The 21,984-nt window shown below is 42.9% G+C and overlaps 1 protein-coding gene across 1 annotated transcript in view; it reads left to right on the top strand.

Annotated features, from left to right (window-relative positions):
- Positions 1 to 955: 955 nt before the first annotated feature.
- The window catches only part of skib (v-ski avian sarcoma viral oncogene homolog b), a 31,013-nt gene continuing 9,984 nt past the window's right edge, over positions 956 to 21,984 (top strand). Inside the window, exons 1-2 of the mRNA XM_039796475.1 lie at positions 956 to 962; positions 1,089 to 1,720. Of these exons, the coding sequence (XP_039652409.1) occupies positions 956 to 962; positions 1,089 to 1,720 (639 nt within the window). The remainder of the gene's footprint in view (positions 963 to 1,088; positions 1,721 to 21,984) is intronic.

The raw sequence follows: 21,984 nt of genomic DNA, 5'->3' as shown, positions 1-21,984 counted from the left end.
CGTAACAAACGTGTCAAATGTATAAATGTAGTGAAGTCAAAAGTACAAAATGTTCCTCTGAAATGTAGTGAAATTGATGTATGAAGTAGCATAAATGGAAATACTCAAGTAGCCTCAAATATGACTGTATGTACAGTACTTGACTATTAATGCACTTCACCACCACGTTTCGGTTTCAGGTTGACCTTCTTAAGCAAAATATACAGTGCATTTAGATCATCTCATTTTAAATTTACATGTTCCAAAAAGTTTCTAAAGAAAGACAAAAATGCTGACCTGCAAGGCTTTAACATCTGAAATACTGAAATTTATTTTTGTATTTCCAACATAAACTATATTTTCCTAAGCTCCACCCTCCCCTCGGTTCAGAGTTTTTTTTTCTTTTTTTAATGTGCAGCTGCCATGTAGCAGAGGGAGGCACAGCTGGCTGAGGGAAGAGCCAGCCCGGGGAGTCAGTCACATTCCTGGCTGGGATTCAATGACTGAACCAGACACAAACAAACAGAGAGGGCGAAAGAGAGAAAGAGAGAGAGAGAGAGAGAGAGAGAGAGAGAGAGAGAGAGAGAGAGAGAGAGAGAGAGACTCACACATTGAGTGAGTGGGGAGACAGACTGAGAGTACGCCAGACGGAGCAGACGAGGCATATTTCGAGCGCACATTAGGAGTGCGTAAAACCGCAGGAGCGCATAGAAACACGGTAGGCTACCCGGTGATTATACGTTGGATAATACGAGTTTTAAGTCTAGGAGTTGTCGACTGTAATTGCGTCTGCTTACAACAGCCCTTGCAAATTCAGCAGCGTCAGTTTTGTGAATGGACGCGCTGGGAAGCTTCTCCGGTGACATGGAAATGCGCGTTATTGAGCGTGTAGCCGGATGCTGAGGACGCCCGATTCGATAAGTCAATTTCAGCTTTCATTTTGAGTTTTGAACTCTCTTTTCCAGCCGGTGACAACATGGAGGGCACGAGCTTTCAACCCCATCCCGGACTTCAACTTTTTTTTTTTGGGGGGGGGGGGTTTTTCTTTTAAAAAAAAAATGTTGAAAATTCTGATTTTTTTTTGGGGTAGGGGTTTCCGCTCTGACTAGACACCTCAGTGACTGTCCAGTCCTTTTTTCATCCGTCCGACCTTGTGGGGGTGGCCCCCAGCGTTAGAGATTTTTCCCTCCAGCAAATCAACTCGGTGTGCGATGACCTGCACATCTATTGCTCCAGGTGCACGGCAGACCAGCTGGAGATCCTTAAAGTGGTGGGTATCCTGCCCTTCTCGGCTCCGTCCTGCGGGCTGATCACTCAGACGGATGCTGAGCGCCTCTGCAACGCTCTCATTTACGGCGGTACTTACCCTCCTCACTGCAACAAGGAGTTAGGCTCCCTGGAGTTGGAGCGAACCGAGAAGAGTTTCAAAGTCTATCATGAATGCTTCGGTCGGTGTAAAGGCTTGTTTGTCCCGGAACTGTACACCGGCCCGAGTGCCGCCTGCATCCAGTGCATGGATTGCAGACTCATGTTTCCTCCTCACAAGTTTGTGGTCCACAGTCACAAGAAACTGGAGAACCGGACGGTCCACTGGGGATTCGACTCCGCCAACTGGCGGGCTTATGTGCTCTTAGACCCGGACTACACCGGAAAAGAGGAGAAGAGTCCCCTGGAGCAGCTGCTTAAAGAGTTAAAAGGAAAATATGACCTGACGGGCAAGCGGTCCAGTAAATCATGCAGAGTAAGTCAGATCTGCTTCACCTTATTATAAACCATCACTTATTGTCTTTGAAGTGTTTTGTTTTTATATGTGGATATTTCAACAGCCTCAGGCCTACTACAGCATCTGCATTCATTAACATTCATTTTGAGGAGGCTTCCTTCTCATCAGGCATGTCACTGTCTTATTTGATTGCTTGTTTGTATCTTTTCCAAGTGTTGCCAGTCTTATTAGGCACCCCAGAGTTAATGCAAATCGCATGTCACATCACATCTTTCTGTGTGCGCGCGAGTGTGTGTGTGTGTGTCACTCACCTCATATATGTCTGAAAGCGGTGACAGTGAAGCCTCTAACCATCAGATGACGCCCCTCAGCATCCCTCCCATCCTCCAAAAGTCACTTGTCCACCCCCCACCCCTCAGGGTTACCCAAGGGCATCTGCGTTATGATAAATGGAGTCCCGATGATATATTTTATTAGTGTGAGAGGGGAGAGGGGGGCTGGGAAGCCCATTATGGTTCCACGAGGTGGGGAAGGGGATAAGAGTTTAATGAGGTTTGGGATATGGAAATGTGTGTGTGTGTGTGTGTGTGTGTGTGTGTGTGTGTGTGTGTGTGTGTGTGTGTGTGTGTGTGTGTGTGTGTGTGTGAGAGAGAGAGAGAGAGAGAGAGAGAGAAAAGGTAGGGCTGGTCAGGATAGGATAAGATATGAATGTGTGTGTGTTTATTTGTGTCACAGTCCAGACTCCTTGCTTGGGTCAGATATGTTTAGTGTGGACAAAGGGCCAGGAGACGAGGTGGCTGTTACTTCGTCATAGAGCAGCTGTTGTGTGGGACTCTGCTAATGAGTGGACATCTCTGTATGCATCACCATGGTGCTGCTCCAGACTGAGCAGGAGCCAGGGCATGTTTCACAGGGAAAGCTTATGCAGTACTCTCTTTGAAAAATTCACAGGGAAATGTTGGCTTATAGAGAAGTTTACTAGTCCTGAATGCAGCACACAGGCGTCTACAGCTGATTTATATCTTGTTTTCCCACAAATTGGACCCAGACGTCTCTGTACAGTCAAGAATTATCTGTCTCTGCAAAAACAAAGTCTTGCACCTGTGGCTAATGTCTTCCTAACTGCAGTCAGCAGGTATTGATTTATCACCTGTGACTTATACATTTTCTCAAAATAAGGGGGGCCTGTGCTGAAGGTCTTACAGTGTATGTGATATACTCAGAGGCTGAGCATCATGGAGGGAGCATGGCAGAGGGGGCAGTGTGTGTTTGCTGTGGTTCACTGTCAGTTGTGTCCCAGTTAGCAGACAGGCCTGGTCCTCGGGGAGCTGCACACCAGCGCTCCCCCATACATCAGCCTGACAGGCCAAGCTGCTGAAAGGCCGGACGGGGGTTCACAGGCCGTGCTTGGCTCGCTTTACCTATGAAACAAAAACTCAATGTTATCGGCCTGCCTCAGCCTCCCTCTGTTGTTAGAGTGTTTTATTAATAAGAGAGAGCCTCGAAGGTTACCTCCGCTGCCTGTGTCATCTGTCTAGACTCCCACCAGCTCATCTACTGTATGGTTGAAGGTGCAGATACATCACTGCTGGAGGAAACTGCTGAGAAGATTGATGCTGATGTAGCATGTTTTTTGTGTGGAATAGTTTTGAAGTACAGTTTGCTGGAGAGATTTAAGTGTGATTTAGAATTATTTCAGTTTTATTATTGATAGGCTGTGAATCTAGAAAGTGAAACCTCCTCACAAAAGTAGAAGCTGGATCAGAGGAGGGAATGTGACCAGTGAACCATTGTCTCTGTTTTGTATCAAATCTAGCATTTGGTCATTCAGCCCTTTGCTTAATGTGCAGATGAGGCCAGATTGCTGAGAGGAGGCTGCAGACTCTCATTCAGAAGATGCAGAGTGTGTGAGCCAGGCCTTGACATGTGTTTTCAAAGGGCCGTAACCCCTGACCTTTCCCCAAAGACACTGACCCAGCCTTCCCCCATTCTTTTCGCACCATCCAATCACGTGCCCTTGTGTCCAGTCCACTTGCCAGATGGCTGTCTGATAAGGATGGAGGGATATGCAGTGGACAAATAACAAACTCTCAACTGCAGCTTGATTCCAATAAAACATCCAGCCATTTTGTGATTCTTAGTTCAGATCCTGGATGATTATTTTGCTGAGACATTACCAATTTTTTTTTTTGTAAATTTTTGTAAAATAAAAAAGACCAATTCAAATGAGTTATTCCATTGTGTTGAATCTTGCATGTAATAATTCAAATGTTAACTTTTCTGATTAGCATGAAAATCTTCAAGAAAGAGGATTGGAATTGCAAAAGGTTTTTTTAGTCAAATACTTCTGAGCATTAACTGGAAAAGCAATCCCTAAAAAGTGAGGGCAATGTGATCTGACTGAGTGGAGAGTACTGTGTAGACCCTCCTTAATGGAATGGATATTAAAGCCATTCAACTGAGGCCAATTTATGCCATTTCTCATCCCATTGTTCTCCTCACTCGATGAAATTAGCCTCAAACCTGGAGCAAACCAAACAAGTCTGTCGAAGGGTAAAGGGTTGTGTGTTTTCAGTTATTAGCTGTTAGTAAAAGTGAATGAAAATACTTCTTTCTGTATCAGGTAAGTGTGTGTTTATCTCCACTTGTATGTGTGTGTCTTTATGTATAGCATGTATATGAGTTGTGTTTGCATGTAAACAGGCGAGTGTAATGACTGGATCAGCTGTGCAGGCCAGATTAAAATGAGCTCTCTGCCGGCTCATTTCCATTCCCATCTGTCTGCTGACCTCTGGGAAGCCCTGGAAGCTGACAGCGTGCATCTATTTGGTCCGGGATGGGCCTGTCTGCCCAGCAATGACCCAGTCAGCTAAGACCCAACCTGCCCACATCTTACAGATACACATGGAGTCATTTGCATTCGGTTCAGATTTAGCACATCTTGGTGCAAGAGCATCACTCTTGGTGCAGCAAAGCAAGTTTGTTGTGTTTAATTAGCATTCTCTCAGAAATCATTCTTTTGAGAGCAGTCACCTGACTCCCAACCCCCATCAACTCCCCAACCCCCAGAAGACCATCACCTCGTCTATGGACGGAGCATTTTGGTCAAAGCACGGACCGCACGTCAACGCAAAGGGGTGTCAGGAGCTCCCTGGGGTTGTGGCCTCCGTTCTGGCAGTGGTGACCCCATGTTAAAAGGGTGTCAGCTGGGGTTCTGTTATGGGCGATGTGTGCTAAAGACCTGCCGCCTCCTTTGTTTGAGGGCCAGGCTTTCAGAGGCTGTGAAGTGCAGCCATTTCTTTTTGTTAGTGCCTTGTTTCTTTGGGTCCTGTGTGGATTGGTCTGTAACCTCCAGCCTTTCCCAGGATGGGAAGTCCATGCTTGTGAGTTTGCCCTGTCACTGGTTTCCGGGTTATGTGCACAAAGACAGATTGGAGCCTGTAGTGATGTCTGCTTGTCTGATAGAGATAGGTCTTGGCCATAGTTCAAATATATTTTTTGTTGATTATCTTTCAACAGAATGATTTTTGAAATTATATGTTCTATGTTCTTATAATGATGTACTCCCACAAATATCTCTTGTTTAATTTTTTAATAAAAAAAAAAAGTTTTAATAAAAATCTAACCAAATTAGTTAATGAATTGGTTTTTTGGTTGTTGTTTTTTTACAAAATGATGAGTTTGTGATGATGTGAGGTTATATTGATTTTAACCTATTACCTTTTTTGTTTAGATATGTTAAAGCACAACTGGACAATTCAAATATATCACAATACCTTTAACCAAATTCCAAAAACTTATTGTAATATGTTTGCAGTAGTGGCAGAAGTATTCCCATCCTTTACTTTACTTAGTGGCTATTTGTAACTTTCAGTTTGTGTTGATTCTAGCGGCCGCTTTGGACAAAAGCGGTAGTGTTTTTACCACACCTGTCGTAAAGATCTTTTCTTTATGGTGCTTTATTGCCCACTGTAGATTGCTCAGACAGAAAGTCATTAATTTACAATAAGAGAATATGTTACAGATGCATCGTTGCATTTCAAGTGTTGCATACGGTAACGTAGCCTACTTTAGATGTATCAAGAGCTAAACCGGGTATCACTGTCACTGTGTCACGAGCCAAAGCATTAAGAGATTGTTGTAGCAACCAATGTAATAATAACCTATATAGCGCATTTCATGAAACCCAAGGACACTTTACACAGGTACAGGGGGACAAGGGAAAAGAAAAGAGTAGGCCAAAACAAACACGGACTAAAAGGATAAACGTCTGCACTAAATGAAAGGGGGATGCAATTTAATCTAGGCTACTGACGTACAACCACATTGCGCATTGTAAAGTTATTTTATTAATTAAATAGATATATTACATACCTGAGGGCCAATTCGGGGATGTTTTTGAATAATTTACAATTCCGTAATTGTCTTCATCTGTTGAAAGCCCGACTGAGATTGAATTGGTTTCGCCCGTTGTCTTCACTTTCACTTTCCCTCTCAGCTTTTAGCTGTTCTTCGTTTAATTTCCTTCATTTCTGTGATGGCCCTGCCCCAGAATCAGCCATAACTACAACAGACAACTTCTAAAATAAAATGTAACTACAATTAGACCTATATAAAGAAATTTCCTACTACCCTTTACCTGGTTGGATACAATAACACAGGCTTTTCTGGTGATACACCAAAATCTGTGACCCATCAGAATGTGTTCTCTACAGCGCCGTCTACCTGCCGAAAATCATTTTGTGACTTTGCAGGAAAAATCGCTTTAGTCTCGTTTGCAGTTATAGGTCATTTATGATCATCAGATTACACACTTAACTTTTCAAGTTATAATAGCTATATTAGACAATATCTAGTCTCATTTTTTTGTTGCAGTATCAGTATTACACCTATATTCTGTCAATTTCTGATAATTTCATGTGTTTTCTCCATTCCTCTCAAAACCTAGATGACACAGCATAGTGCTAATGTGTGAAAAACGTCTTGTATAACTCGTGGAGTGAGGGAGGAGAATGATTAGTGTTGATCAGTGATGATGAGATGAGGGAGGAGATGAGCACTGGCTATGACTGCAGTCAACAAGTCAGTCAGTCCATCGGTCCTTTAGTAGCAGAACAGATGCCTGTATTGGGTTAGTGTTATTCCACAATCATCATCAATTCCTCCTCGATCACCTCCTGATTTCCAGCTCTGTGATTAAGAGTCAGGCCCATCTGGTGCAGAGACAGGAAATCCTGGAGTCTGCATCTGCTGCTGGCTGAGCTACTAAGCTGCTGCAGTCGAGGGGCTGGGGGGTGGAGGGGGAGAGAGAGTTTAAACTCTAATAATCCTACATAACCCCTGGAATGCAGAGACCACAGTGCACATCAAAACCGTCATCTTCTCTGGACAGTGTCTTCAGGAACACGGATTGACTCAGACAGACTGAATGTCAGCCGTGGACTCTACTCCTCCTTTGGCCTACTCTAAGCATCCTCATGATTTATAACCAGTCCCCCTGGAATTTTGTAATTAGAGCATGAATTAGATATACTGTGGAGAGTATGTTACATGGAGAAACCAATAGTGTAATTGTACATACCAATTCAAGTTTTCTGATGAGACTTCAGAGACCAGAGACATTAGCAGGATATTTCTCCCCTTAAAATGTCTCTCTGTCTTTCCTTAATGACCCTCAGCTCTAAGCTACAAAACTGTTAGACCACATTGGAGATGTGCTAATAGAGCTCCAGCCAGAGCAGAAGTAGGCCCTGCGGGTGCCATATGACAAATCGGCATGCTGCTCTCGCCTACAATCCGCCCACCGCCCACCTCCAAAGCTATCATAAGGATTAGATCACGCAGCTAAACCAAACAGACTGCTCAGTGTTCAGACAGCATTTGGCCCAAATCTTGTTCGTGCCTCCTGTTTTGATGGCAAGCAGATCATAATCGGGGCCGTCACTTGCAACTGGTGCGGTGCCAAGTTGCAGCACAGTGCTGTGTGTGGCTGCAGGAAAAGGAGAATGAATGTTTTAAGGATTTACACGATTCCTTTGCTCTTTGGGATATGCATAATTAAATTGTTTGGATTAGGATGGTTTAGATTAACTTGGAATTCTCTGCTGAGTTCAGAAGACGGCGAAGGTTGAGGAGAAGCAATGTACTTTTATCTTTGTCTTCTCGTGACATAAAAGCTTGGAGCTCGATTCTGAAGAATATGTGTGTATGTGTGTGTGTGTGTGTGTGTGTGGGCAGGTGTAGACCTCAACATTTAGAGCTCTCTATCAGACTCCACACTCAAAAATTACTCGTCCTCCGTTGGAGTCTGCTCCGTACGCTTGTGATTGGAGGGCAGCTGTGGTTGCTAAGCAGAGCTGCTCTTCCTGTGCTAAATAAGAACTTCGTGCTCTCTGGCTGGTGGGCTCAAAGAAGCGCGCCAGAACACACACAAAACACACACATGCATATATGTACGCACAGACTTCACAGTGCATAGACCTCTTACAGTAGAGACCTCACCCTCCTCCATTCACTGTCCATCCTCTTTCATTGTGACCTCCAATGAAAGTCTCTCCTCCTCCTCCTCCTCCTCCTCCTCCTCCTCCTCCTCCTCCCCCTCCTCCTCTTCCTCCTCCTCCTGCTGCTACTTTCCATTCTCCAACTCCTCTCCACTCTGCATCACACACACACTTCTCCCACAGGTCAGCACTGTATAAAGCTCCCCTCTCCATCACCGAGACCTCCATGTCTGACACCTCCTCTGCCCTGCCACCATCACTCATCTCCTCCATTTGACACCTCCTCGACCCTGTAAGACACGCGCACGCACACACACACACACACACACACACACACGCTTCTCCTCCACAGAGATCTCCTACTGCACTCCCCCTCACAATGCATTATACTTAGATCTCCACCTCCACTGAAGTGAGCACATGCTGTATCAGTCTGTATTCAGACTGGCCTACATACGCCACACATGTATCACTGTACTGTTCCAGGGGTGTGAGGGTTGATTGTCTTGTTTTGGAGAAATAAAAACTTGTCATCTCTCTGTGTTAGATAGATAGATAGACAGGTAGATAGATAGATAGATAGATAGATAGATAGATAGATAGATAGATAGATAGATAGATAGATACATAGATACATAGATACATGGTTATAAGGTCAGGACGACCTTATAACTATCTCTATATCCTTTTCCAGGCTCGTTTCAAGAGCCCGCTAAATGAAAAAATTTGTTGGATCCACATTATTTTCAGCTCTCTCCTGTTTTGCTGGGTGCCATTATAGACGCCTATCATCTCACGTATCTGCCAGGACATTGCATTTCAAAATCTGATCTAAGAGCACTGTGTCTTCTCCTTAACAATCTGCATGTATTGTAGAGCTCCGGGCCGACCCTCTAATACATTGTTTATTTCTCTCAGCTTAGTTTAACAGAGGTAAGAGCTTTGGTTTGTATAGCAGAACAATCATTCAGTTTTGGTGACAAGCTGCCAGCCCGTGTGCTCTTCAGACCAGCTCGACATGCTTTCTTGCAGAGACGGAGCAATGCAGCATTGTCAGCAGGCACCCGTATCAAATGAATTCAGCACAGCTGTCCTAGCAGACTCAATTGCAGTGAGGGGGGAAAGTTATTTATTCAGTATTACAGTCACACCAGGATCCGTCATGGTCACTCTTTGCCGCAGCGTCATCTGGTCAGGTGGACCTTTTTTCCCTCATATCCTTGTTAGTCTTGTTTATTACCTCATTAATAAAAGCAGAATATACTAAATCTCAGCAAATGCATTTGGATTTGGTTTCCCTATGTGTTAGCCACCTGCCCCACCTTGCTCTCACTTTTTGCTCTTTCTCTCCGCATCAATACAGCAGGGTCTACATTTACGATGACAGGCATACAGATGGGCCATAGTTGCTCACATGCTGAGGACACCACTTCCCTCACCCCCCTAATCCCCCTTTATGCAGGTGTCTAATAGTTGCAGGGTTGCCCCGCACTGTGCTTGCTGTGCTGCCTGCCTCCCTTGTGCTTGTGGCGTTGATAAGCGTCTGGCTTTATTTCCAGCCAGTTGACAAGCGCAGACACAGACAGCAAGGGCCTGAAATAGAGCAGGTTAACCCTTTATCCTATAATGAGGGGACTATTATAAGCCTTGTGTCTTAAGCAGAGTACGGCCGGTGTGAAGAGAGGAGGTAGTACACGAATCATCTTAAAAGAACGTCAAGCTGCTTTTCAGATTATCATCAAAAACTAAGTAATGACCTCTCCTTTTGGCGGCAACAGTCTTAATCTGCTGCACATGAGTATGTATTTTAGTGCAAGATCAAGTGACCTTTTATGATATATATATATATATATATATATATATATATATATATATATATATATATATATAACTGAAGAGAGGCTTAGAAACAAAATGAACATTGCCTGACAGTTTTGAACTAAAGAATAGGGCTATACCACAAAACAAGCAGATATTTTGGAGATAATCGATTCACTTCTGACCTTGTATCAACTGAATGTGTTAAATGAAATGCAAAGATGACAGTCTGGTTGGGACATCTGTCCCATATGGAATGTATGAATTATTCCAGAGGTAATAGCAGGGCATTGTTGGTGAACTCATCTTCACAAAGACACCCATCTCTGCATGTCCATATTTAATTCAGCCCTTTCAGCTGCAGAACTGTACAGGCTGCTGATATAATGAGTCCCTCCAAAGAGATTAGTCGCCCTATCATCAACGCAGCTCCCTAATTTCTCAGCCTTTGTTGTGGTGCAGGCTGCACTAAATAGGGTAAATGGGCTTGGCCGGACACAGTGGGAGGAAGTGGCTTTTGTGTTGCTAGCAGGTGCAGTGGAATGACAGTGGTGTTTTGGGGATATATGGGTGTATGCGTACATGTATGGCCGCATGTATGTGTGTGTTCGTGCAGTTCTGCGTCTGGCGGGGCCAGAAGGGTATGTGCTCCCCGAGTGCCGCTGAGATACACCAGGAACCTCTGGAGCTCGACTTGAACCCTCAATCACAGGGCTCCTCAGGGGTTTGCAGTAAATTCTTCAGGCGAATGGTTTTCTCTCCCCTTCCTCCTCCTCCTCCTCCTCCTCCTCTTTCTCTGTCTCTTTTTTCTGCTCACATCTGGTGAACAGCGCTAGCACCCCTGTCATCTTTTACTGCGTTGAGGTCATTTCCACCCTATCGGTAAAGTGGAAACACATGATGTGCAGGGTTTGGCCTTAATGGGGTGGGGCTGGCATGGACCAGCACTGACACAGCTTTACAGCCAAGAGCTGCCAAAACAGCCTTTCTGTGGAATGCCTCCGACTTCAAAATTAAAGACATTTGGGGTAAATAATGTTAGAATACTTATATTTACTCGTTAGATACGTAGGTACTATAATTAGTTACTTTTTTCATCATGTAGGATGTTTACATGTTCTCCCTGTAATGAAATGGAGCAGCAAAGCCGAGCTGAACATGTCATTCATGGTGCTTTGAAACTGCAAAAAAAAAAAAAAAGACTAAGCATTGTTCAGGTTTACAGAAGGATATTAAGTGTGTAATGAATACCAACTCCGGAAAGGCATGTTTCTCCTTTTGGAGTTTTTCTACCTCCATTCCAAGTTTTATTTTTGCTGTAAAATTCCCCCCTTCACTCGTTTTTTCCCCTCTTAATCACATTATTGATTCCAACTGGTGAGCTGGAGAGACTTTGGCAGACACTCTGGATAAAGGGTGTGTCCTCAAGTTTAATTGGGATTCTCCTTTAGCAATAATGTGGATTTCCTCAGTTCTGTCATGTTGACTATTTTGTATGGTAACATTTCTTTCAAGCCATCTACAAGTCTGCTGTAATGTAATGAAACCACTCATCTGTTTGCAACGACTTAAACAGTTAAAAAAAATGTTGGACTCTTAGATAATTTATTGCTAAAGGATCCCAATGGAATAAGCAGTTTTACTGTCTCACTTCATGCATCTCAATGTGTCTCCAAGCAAATTCCAGTCACACTGTGGTTTCCATTTTGTGGTAGACAGAGCTGCAGTGTAAAAAGGGGTGGGCTGCAGTCAGTCAGTTACTGCTGTCTGTGGGTAGACTATAGGCAGTGTGGCTGCTAGCAGCAGCTGCATGGATTTTTATTCCTGCTGTCCAACAGGACTCCATCATAGACTGCAGCAGCACTCGTTATTGAGGGCACACACTTCTGTGCTGCATGCCTCTGTCCTCATTACCTCTGCAGCAGCTTAGCTCTCTGCCTTTGTTCTCTCTCTTGGCTTGAAACTGGAGAATATGGAGAGAAGTGCTGAGGCTGCAGTAAGCTCGGCTGCCCACAACTTCTGCCGCACAGGAAAAAACATAGCACAGACAACCACCACCCCCCTAAGCCCTCTCGTCTACATATTTCCATAAAGCCAACGCACAGGGGATGCTCTACTTTGATTCACCATCCTGACTTGGATGTGGGCTGGTTTGCTCTGTTACTTCTTATATTCTGTTTGTTGTCCTGGCTGCTTGTGTCACTTGTCTGAATTAAAGATTTCACTCTTAAGTGTATTTGTGTGCTGGCCTAACTGACCAAATCCCTCATGGCCAATCTGCTGTTTGAAAGGTCCTATAGACTTGTTTCTCAGAGGTGTCAAACAGCAGCCATGCAGAGTGGCTGGAGGGACAGTAAACTTTTATCACACTAATAACCCACAGTCACAGCTACCTTAATGGCTTAGGCAGCCACGCCAGGGGTTGCCTGGAGGTCAGGTTGAATTGCAGGACATAAATGGTAGATTCCAACCGGTAGAACAAATAAAGGAAGAAGAAAAAAGGAGGGGAATTTGAGGTGAGCAGAGGGGGAAGAAAGTTGTTATTGGAAGAGCAGATAATCACTTAAATTGATTTGCCATAAAAGGAAGCCATTGCTTGGACTGCTCTTTCATAACAAGGCGACATATGGCCTTTTAACCCTCTTTACCACCCAACTCTGCACACTCACAAACCTTGGACTCAGTCTGAGCGTGCCGTCAAAGGGCACAACTCCTACACAAGTGACAAGTGAGTGAAAACATTCGCCCAGCACTTGGTGAAAACATGGGTCAGAGAAGCAGCAGAAGAAGTTGTGTGAGAAAGTGGATTTGTTAAAGGAGTTTCAATCTAAACTTTTTTTCAGATTCCTCTCCCTTTGGCTGAGGTGGACGGGTCTTGAGAGTGTTTGTTTTAGGTGAAGTCAGTGCTGGAACAGAATGTTGTGAACCGCAGGCCAGACTGTGGTTGTGCGGTTCAGCTTCAACCTGAATGCAGACGGCCCTGTTTGTTTTGCTTCTCCGTTTCTCAGGGAGAATTTTAGACGCTGCCAAAGTCCTGCGCTCACACCCAAGGCACGCAAATAAAACCCCTTCACACAGAAGAAGAAAACATTTACCTGGGTGTAGTCGATACATCTGGACCTCACCACCACCCCAGAGCAACAGTTCACATCTATTGGTGTCTCTGCTGTCCTGCTCTCATCTTGTAAAAGGGCTCTTTGGGAGATGAGATGGCATTTGATTGTTTCAGTGGCAGGATGTTTGTGTGTTTTGTTCCAAGCCTTTTCATAAATAGCCGTTTTTATGTTGCTGAGGTCAACTGGTTTTACTAGACTGGAGAGGCAAGTCCAGAGGCACGGAGGCCTCCCCACCATCTGGCAGCCATAAAAGGGGAAGCAGGAGGTTTTTAGAGGGGGTTTATGGGATGGTAGGGTGAGACATCGAGGGGAGGAGAGACAGAGTGGATGGTGGACTCTGGTTGCCCCCAAGCTGCAAAGCTTCCTCTGCAGTCTGAATGACAGGTCAGAAGTTCATTGCCTTCTTTTTATCCTGCATCTGCCTTGGAAGGTGAAGGAGGTGACAGTTGGTTCAGAGTTTGAGGCCAAAGGAGAGGACGTCACCGTGAAGCTGTTATCACTGCTGCGAATAAAGATATATTCTGGGAAAGAGATCTTTGTTTTGATTTAATAAGCTGGCTGTAAAAGTGTTTCAGAAGATGGTAGCTCATTAGTGTGTGCCCCCTTGTTGTTGCATTGCCGTCAGCTTGTTATGCTATGCAGAAGATCAGATCTGAGTCCTACAGATGGTGCAGAATTATGTGGCTGCGTAAACACTGGTGATTCAATGGCTTGGTGTTGTTTGGGTATGCGTCACCCTCTCAAAGAGCCTTGCACACCACAGAGTAACGAACGGTAACTTGTTTCGTACGACTACAGAGCCAGGCTCTCTCTTTTTGTCCAGAAACAGCCTTACAGTCATGTGGTGGCTTTATTTTCTTTGCACATCAGACTTAAGTGGGAATAACAGCATTGTTAAGCCATGAAAATACTGGAGTTTGAGACCTGTGAGAGAAGATTTCTGTGATGAAGACACTCCTGAGAGTCTCAGTTATGTTCTACTGGATGATTTCTTTCCCAGTTTTAAGAGCCTAAGTTGAAGCTGTCCGGCCCATCCAAAGCTGGATGCTCAGCCTTATAGGTTTTCCAGAATGGGGTTATCATTGCAGAGGACTGTGCTGCTTTGCTGACTCTGGCACTGATACCTCCCATAGAGATTTCATATTTTGTTATGCTGCAGCTGAGATGTGTTAACCCTTTAAAACCTTCAAGATATTTAGGGAATAGAACATTATTGAGCTCTGTTTTACCCACTTTAACGCTTCCATGTCACTGTATGTACATATATCTGTTGTGTAATATGAAAAGAATAGTAGTGTTTGATGAGTTAAATTGACCTCTTTCTCTCACAGTTTGTATATGAAGACACAAAAGTGCTGACAGCAAAAGAATGAGAGTGTGTTTGGCAGGCACGCCCTTGTAGGTTTCTGTGTCACTCAACTCTAATAAATTTTTAATCGTTTCCTTTCTGTGGTATAGAGCTCAACATGGCTCTGCTCAGTCACACGCTATTTAGGCGTCTCCTGCTGGGTTCACCTCATAAAGTAGGGGGAATAGAAAGTGTAGGGAAGGTATTTTCACTCATTAAGACCAAAAAATTTGAAACATAGTGAAGTTGTGATTCATTCAAGCAGAAATGCTTGGTGATTCGAGGTGCTAAAATGTGAGAATTTGCTGCTTTTCCTCATCTAACATTAAAGTAAAGTGAACATTTTTAGATTTTGGACAAAACAAGACATTTGGGCTCCTGCAAATTGTCGTGGAATTTTTTTTTATATACTGAACAATTAACCAATTAACAAATATAATCAAAATATAATTCACAGAATAATCTATAATAAAAATAATTGTTACTTTCTACACAGTCCTAGTTTCCCTCTTAGGCAGACACCACAGTGTAATCTAGTGTAACACCAGAGCCGATTTATATAGCAGCAACCTCAGTGGTGGCAGCATCATTTTAGAGTCCGTGTCAGTTATCTGGTCTATTTTGGAGTGGCTCCAAAAATTATCATGACAATGGTATTAAATATACTTCCATTGCCATGAACATTGATTGCACTTGACAAAATGTATATAAAGCATCAAAGACACCTTCAAAGGCAACCACAGTGAAAGAATCCAGCCAGAGATTCACTGAGAGCCTCTCAACATACTTTGGCCTGTTTGTTCACTCACATTTTGCGTCACGTCAGAGTCTCAAGCTTTAAGAAAAGGACTGAAATAAAGCCTAGGCCCTTGATTGTGAGGCTGGAAATGAAGGACTTTGCTCTTGCTTTAGTGGTTCCGTCCACTGCAGTGATTCAGTGGATAAAAATGTGGCCTGTGTCTCTTTAAGAGCGCTGGCCTGTCTGCAGAATGCATCAGTCCTGTGGAGCAGACACAGGCCAGAAGGAGGAGGGGGGTGAAGGGAGGAACGTGGGGCTGTGCGGAGGGAGGAACGAGGACAGGAGGGAACAGCCGCAGTCTGGGCTTCCAGCCTCCTGGCTAGACTGCTGAAAGTTATTATTGAGTTCCTGTGTAGGGCCTCCCCTCCCTGCACATACTCCTCTGTGCTCACTACGAGGTAGACGGGGAGTATGGGAGAGGCAAAGAGAAAAGTTGGCAGCCTCCCATGCCCCATTGCAATGACCTTATATGCAACAAATAAAGGATAATTTTGTTTGATTCTGTGCTTTTGCAAGGGTGAAGCCTCTGAAAGACTGAGAGCAACCACACACACTAACAGCCTTACAGCTGTTCGACAGCAGCTGAAACTGTGTCCTAGCTCACTGTTGTCTTAAGTTACAGTTTAGCAGACATGTCCTGTTTTCTTAGGAATGGCCTTAACTAGTCAAGACAAGAAGGTTGGCGGTTCACCAATGAGAAAGCAGCAAACTAAATCCTCTCTTGGCATGCTAAGTGATGAGTATGATTCAAGGACAGGTGGTGGGAGGACGATAACTCCTTCAGTCTCCTTCAAACAACTTTGTCTTAACAGTAAATGAAAAAAAAGACTTCTTAAATCATGAATATAATAAAGATTATCAATAGCTAGTTTGCATTTCTTGCTGTCCTCCTGCTGTGTAATTAGTCTCTTGTAGGTTATCTTCAGCATCCAACCTGCAGGTCTCAGAGATTTGCTGGGAAAGGCCATGGAGATTACATAGTCACTAACATCATGCCCTCCTCTGAGGCCTGTGCCTGCCTGCAACACTAATCCTGGCCTGCCTTTTTCCGTTAGCGGCTACATTAGCTCCACAAAGTGCCTGCATCCTTGCAGCTCAGCCCACCAAGAGAGAGACAGACTTTTATGTAATGCTCTGTCCGGTGTATTTGTTCTGAATCTGCTGTTGCTTAAAGCGAGGTTCCTGCAGGTTAACAGTACCCAGCTGCTGCCATCCTACTGTACTGAACGTGTCATGGCTCTGGCTCATGAAAAGCCTAACCCATGCAGCACCTGAGGCTCGTCAGGAGCCCACGAGGCCGTTTTCCTGCACATATCTTCTGTAGCTTGTCACATAATGTGCCCTGATTAATCCAAGCATGTGTCTTCATTTATGGTCAGTGCGATCATTCGGCCTCTGTTTTAAAGCCGTTTCAGGCAGAGTTTGCAGGAAAGCTGGGCGAATGGGGGAAAACCCTGGCGCTGAAATGGGTATTTTGTGGAGTTCTGTTTGTTGAGTCAGAGCTTAGTTGGGCTCTACTGTTATGTGGTTGCCATGGAGAAAAACAGTTTCTTGTGCAATAAAGTCATCCAGGAAAAGACATTTCCAAGATTTTTTCAGAGTCAAGAAACAGACGACAAATTGCAGAATTCATGAGGTGCTGCGGTACACCACCCGCCCCTCTCAGCCCTCCATTTTAGAGCACTCGTATTTATTTTATGGAAGCTGCGAAGCTCGAGCCCTCTCACCTATTTACTTCTGTAAGCAGATATGTTTTCCTATGAACGGAGGAGGGAAACAAGACCAGTGTTTAAGGATGGAATGTGTGATCTTAGGAACGGATGTTGTGGGTGTTTTATCCCCTATTTCCCTTACAGACAATTCCTTGAACAAGTGGAAACAAGTGAAATGCTATTTGATCTCTTTCAAATATTACTGTATACACATACTTGCACTGTGAGGCCCTCGTCAGACTAAGTAAGGGGAACATTTTCAGAGGCAATAACTCCTGGCGTAGTTTTAAAAATGCGTTGATTTAATTGGTTGAACAGTTTTAAAAACCCACTTCTTTTACTCTCTCCTCGAGCTGTAATTCTCTTCAGCCACGTCAGACTCCCTATGCTCTTTAATTTAAGGTCTTTTATTCTTACTGTTTCCTGTCTATCTGAATGGAACCATTCGTCCTTTTCAAACAACGCAGCTCCCTGGTTGTGCTTTCTAATATTACAGAAATACCTGCTATGTAATGGCGCTGTATAAAAAGCTATGATCCTAGGCTTTCAAGCTTATAAGCTAAATTTGAAGTTCAAAGCTAATTAAACAAAATAATGCCTTTACAAGTCACATTAGGTGTGTGTCGCATTAACTTCAATAGCATTTCATTGTTTGAATGGTTTTAGAAACAGTGGTGGAGAAGAGATTAGGGTTTTCTAACCTGGTGACCAGAAAGGCAGCATTTCAACAGAATGACTAGAATGGTATCTATAAATTTCAGCAGGATTTATTACCTTGGTTCAACCAATTAGCTCCTGAGCAGTTCTCAGGACATATACTGTGTTGGTGAAATGGCATCACATGGGACCCTGAGTGAGCAGTGACCCTAACTTCACCTCGCCCTCTCACAGCTTTTATGACCTCCTCCCTGAAACCCCCCTCTGCCCCCGTCCCATCCCCTTACACCTCTTAACCTCTGGTATTCATCCCATTTTCATCTTTCCAACTAAACCTGCCACCTGCCCTAGTGCCCTCCTCTCCAATGGCTGCTCTGGGGCACGTCGTCATGTGGCTCAGCTAAATTAGCTGTGTATTACTGTGCTGATGGTTATTGTTGCTCAAATTAAATTATTTAAAGCACTAGGTCTGCTGAAAGTGTGTTATATATTTAGTCTGCAATATATGCTCATGATGACCTAGAAACGGGAAGAGGGACTAGTTAGGAGCTGAAGAAAATATCTGCAACTATTTGTATATGATTGATTAATCATTAAAGTAATTATTAAAGCAAAGGTTTTTCCAATCCCAGCTTCTGAATTGCTGCTTTTCTATGTCCTATCTGATAATAAACTGATTTTATTTTGGGGTTTTGGATTGTTAGGACAAAACAAGCAACTGTGATCCACATTTTTCATTATTTTACAGTGAATCGATTAATCGAGAAAATATATATTATATATATATAAATTAAAAAAAATTGTTATTTGCAGCTGTAATCTGGTTAAGAAAGAGAAGACAGCAAAAATAATGGCCAGATAAATCCCCTGTAAGGATTACACGTTTATGGAAAATGAATTTTCTCATTACTAAAATGTTTTAAAAAAACAATAGTAGCAGGGGAAAATCTCACAATATTACTCATTGACATCAAGTGCTATCTGAGTTCTTGTCATTAGGGACAAAGGTGGTCTGTTTTTAACATGGAGATCTGACTGTCCATCTGGCCTGTCAATCTCTCAGACACTGGAGGTCTAGACCTTGGCTGAGCCCGGACTGTTGTAGCTGACAGTCCCCATGCAGTTGCTTTCCCTCCCCTCCGTCAGTCTCCCAGGCCTCGTCCTTTCCAGACTCCTTCACCGGCTCTTCCCTGTGAGGGAGGTGCAGAGGAGTCGTACAGTACCAGGTACTGCGAGTGATATAATGGTCAGTGTAATTGGAGCCGTTACTGTTTGGGTTGTAGAGAGGTTATCCAGTGACATTTTAATCGTCTTTCTGCCTTCTTTGCCGTGGCATTAGTATTAATCTGCAGGATTAAATCCCAGCCAGTCAGACACTGGACTTGCTGTCTTGTTGTAGAGCAGAGGGAGTGTGCTAACAGCAAGAATGGCGGCGCACACTTCCCTGCGTACAGGCAGGGATGTGCTTATCACTACCAAACTGAGGTTTCCAGTCTGGATTCATCAGCCCTCTGATGAGCGGATGGTTAGTTAACACACCCAACTGTCTCAGATGGAACAGAGTTGCTTTTCATCAACGAGAAACCACAGCTTTTCACTCGTCTTTTTCATTACTCTGCCATCGATATTTTTTGTTCCTGAAATAATTTGTTTAAAGTGATTGTATAGGATATCTCAAGCTTCAATTTAGATGATTCTATTTATATTTTTCTTGTGCATGTCCCCAACTTTATAAATGTGCAATAATAAATCTCGTTTCATTTTTTGCAAAAGAAAAAATGAATTCCCTTGGTCGGAATTCAATTATGGCCATACAAATGAAACTGCATTTGCAGAGAAAATGATATTTGTAGCTTCAACACACCTAAAATAGCCGTATATTTCATTATCGTGAAATACGTCTTTTTATTTGAAATCTCTCCTTTACATTCTAAGCTGTATTATACAAATTAAGTAAGCAAATGGAGTATTTTACTTTTAGAAAGCAATTCCTTGTTTCCTTTGACCATAAATAAACTGGCACTGACCAAGATATGACTTATTGAACCAAAGCTATATTGTTTACATTGTAGATAAGAGGCGTAAATGTTGACATTACTCATCTTTATCTGTTTTTTAAAACCTTTAATGATAGAATATCTGAAAACATTGTAAACTATGTAAATTATAAATATGTCACAAATTATAAATCCAAATAAATGAAAGTTATATATCATTTAATTACACAGAGAAGCGTCACCGGCACAGAGTCAGATGAGTGTCAGTGCAATGCAAAGGGATTAAGCTTGCACGGCAAAGATGGCGTTGGCACTGCTGCACAGCAGAGCTCAAGTTCTGTTAAGGCACGCAAACACGTATAAAAGTCAGTAAACAGCCACACAAATGTTCTGCAACACTGCTTCATGATGAAAAAATAAAAAATAAAATAAATAGCTTTTTAATTTTGGACCAACAGTGAAACTAACTGGAATGCGGTGATAATTTCTCTATTTTAAGTGTGGGAAGTATTCTTGCACACACCTACCTGGAAACCATTTTAGTCGCCCTGACAAAGACTTTCTCACAGCTTTCCCTTAATTCAATTCAAGAGCACAGAGACAATCTGAATCCCCATTGTGTATTCCAGTAGTGTTGCAGCTAAAACTACCATGGTCAGAGCTCTGTCTTTAATCAATGGATACTTGCAATGGATGCAAAGAAGAGAAGAAAATCAAATACCTAATATTTACATAACTAAATATTTCATTTTGGCTTTAAGCTTGAAGAGAAAAATAAAATCCTTCTACTCATTTACAGTGAGATGTTTTGAACCTAAAATCAACCAAAACTAAAGTGGTAATTGACTTTTGAATCTAATTTCTTCGCGAATTCGCAGAAGACTTTTCTTCTTTTAATCATGATGTTCCTGAAAGTTACGTGAATACTTTTCGTGTAAGAATTCATTTTATCCTTCAGGTGCACAAAATTAAATTCCATGAACATAGGTCAGCTCCAGTCTGTCTTTGCTCTTCCTGTCTTTCTCGTTAACCTTCATCTCCTCCGGCCTCCTGTTAACTGCAGCTGCTTCCACATTACAACTGTGCTAAATGTGAATAGAAGCATAAAGGGATTGTGTGTGTGTTTGTGTGTGTGCGTTTATGTGTGTGTGTGTGTGTGTGTGTGTGTGTGTGTGTGTGTGTGTGTGTGTGTGTGTGTGTGTGTGTGTGTGTTTGTGTGTGCCTTTATTGGTTTTCAGACAAAGCCTTGTGTCTTCCCTCAGATCATGTAGTCTGATGTTTAATTCCGTAATTCTAACAGTAGAGCAAGGGGGCTCAGGCAACTATCTTCTGAATTTGGCGCTATGCGCGTCTATACATACACCAGTCACAAAGTAGTTTCATTTCCTAAGATAACTTTGCCTCACAACCATACCAAACATGCTCATAATGTATAATCTGCAGTGAAATCTGTTTTGTGTCTTTTAGTCTAGGGTTTCCATGTCTGTCGAAATGACTTATGAGCCCTTTGTACTGTGAGGTCATCCTCTGAGAGAAAAGAGAGAGAGAGAGAGAGAGAGAGAGAGAGAGAGAGAGAGAGAGAGAGAGAGAGAGAGAGAGAGAGCGAGAGAGTGATTTGGACACCACTGTCAACATACTGTAAGAAAGGCAGACGGGCATGTCCATGTTGTTATGGTTGCCATGTTTGGACCTGAATTGGAATTCATTTCTCGCCGTGCAGTAGTGCAGTAATCTTTCTTTTTGTTTGCTTGCACCAGCGAGATGATCTTTTCAGGGAATTCACTTCAATCGGAAACAGTTTTTTGCTATGACGCAGAAAGTAGAAATGAAACATGTCATCAAAGGATTATAGAGAGTTTAGTGTGTCTTAATAGATTGAATTCATATTTGTAAAATGTATGATTGCATTGAGTGAAGTGAATTAAAGACAAAATAATACATGTACAGTATGTCTTCACTGCATACAATTCTCCATCTTATCAAGTCTAAATTTCAGACCTTGAAGTCTTCAAACTCTTGAACTGAATGCATCAGAAATAGGTAAAATACTCTTGTAAATCGGCAGGTTTGTTCACTCATTTCAAGAATTAAGACTCAAAGCTAGCTGTGGAATGTAACTAAGAACATTTACTTAAGTACCGCACAGCAATTCAATGTAGGCTACTGGTACTTTACTTAAGTAGCCTACATTAAATTTAATTTACTTAATACATCTACTCTACTACAATCCAGAGTGACAAGACGCTAATTACACGTTAATGCAATAATAACTTAACAATACAATAGTATAATACTCACACAGACCATGTTTCTCAATTGAGCACTTTTCTTTTTG

This window comes from Perca fluviatilis, chromosome 4 (assembly GCF_010015445.1).
Source record: "Perca fluviatilis chromosome 4, GENO_Pfluv_1.0, whole genome shotgun sequence".
In the NCBI taxonomy this organism is placed as follows: Eukaryota; Metazoa; Chordata; class Actinopteri; order Perciformes; family Percidae; genus Perca; species Perca fluviatilis.
Note: the sequence above shows the minus strand (reverse complement) of the source record. Positions and strands in the feature narration are given on the sequence as shown.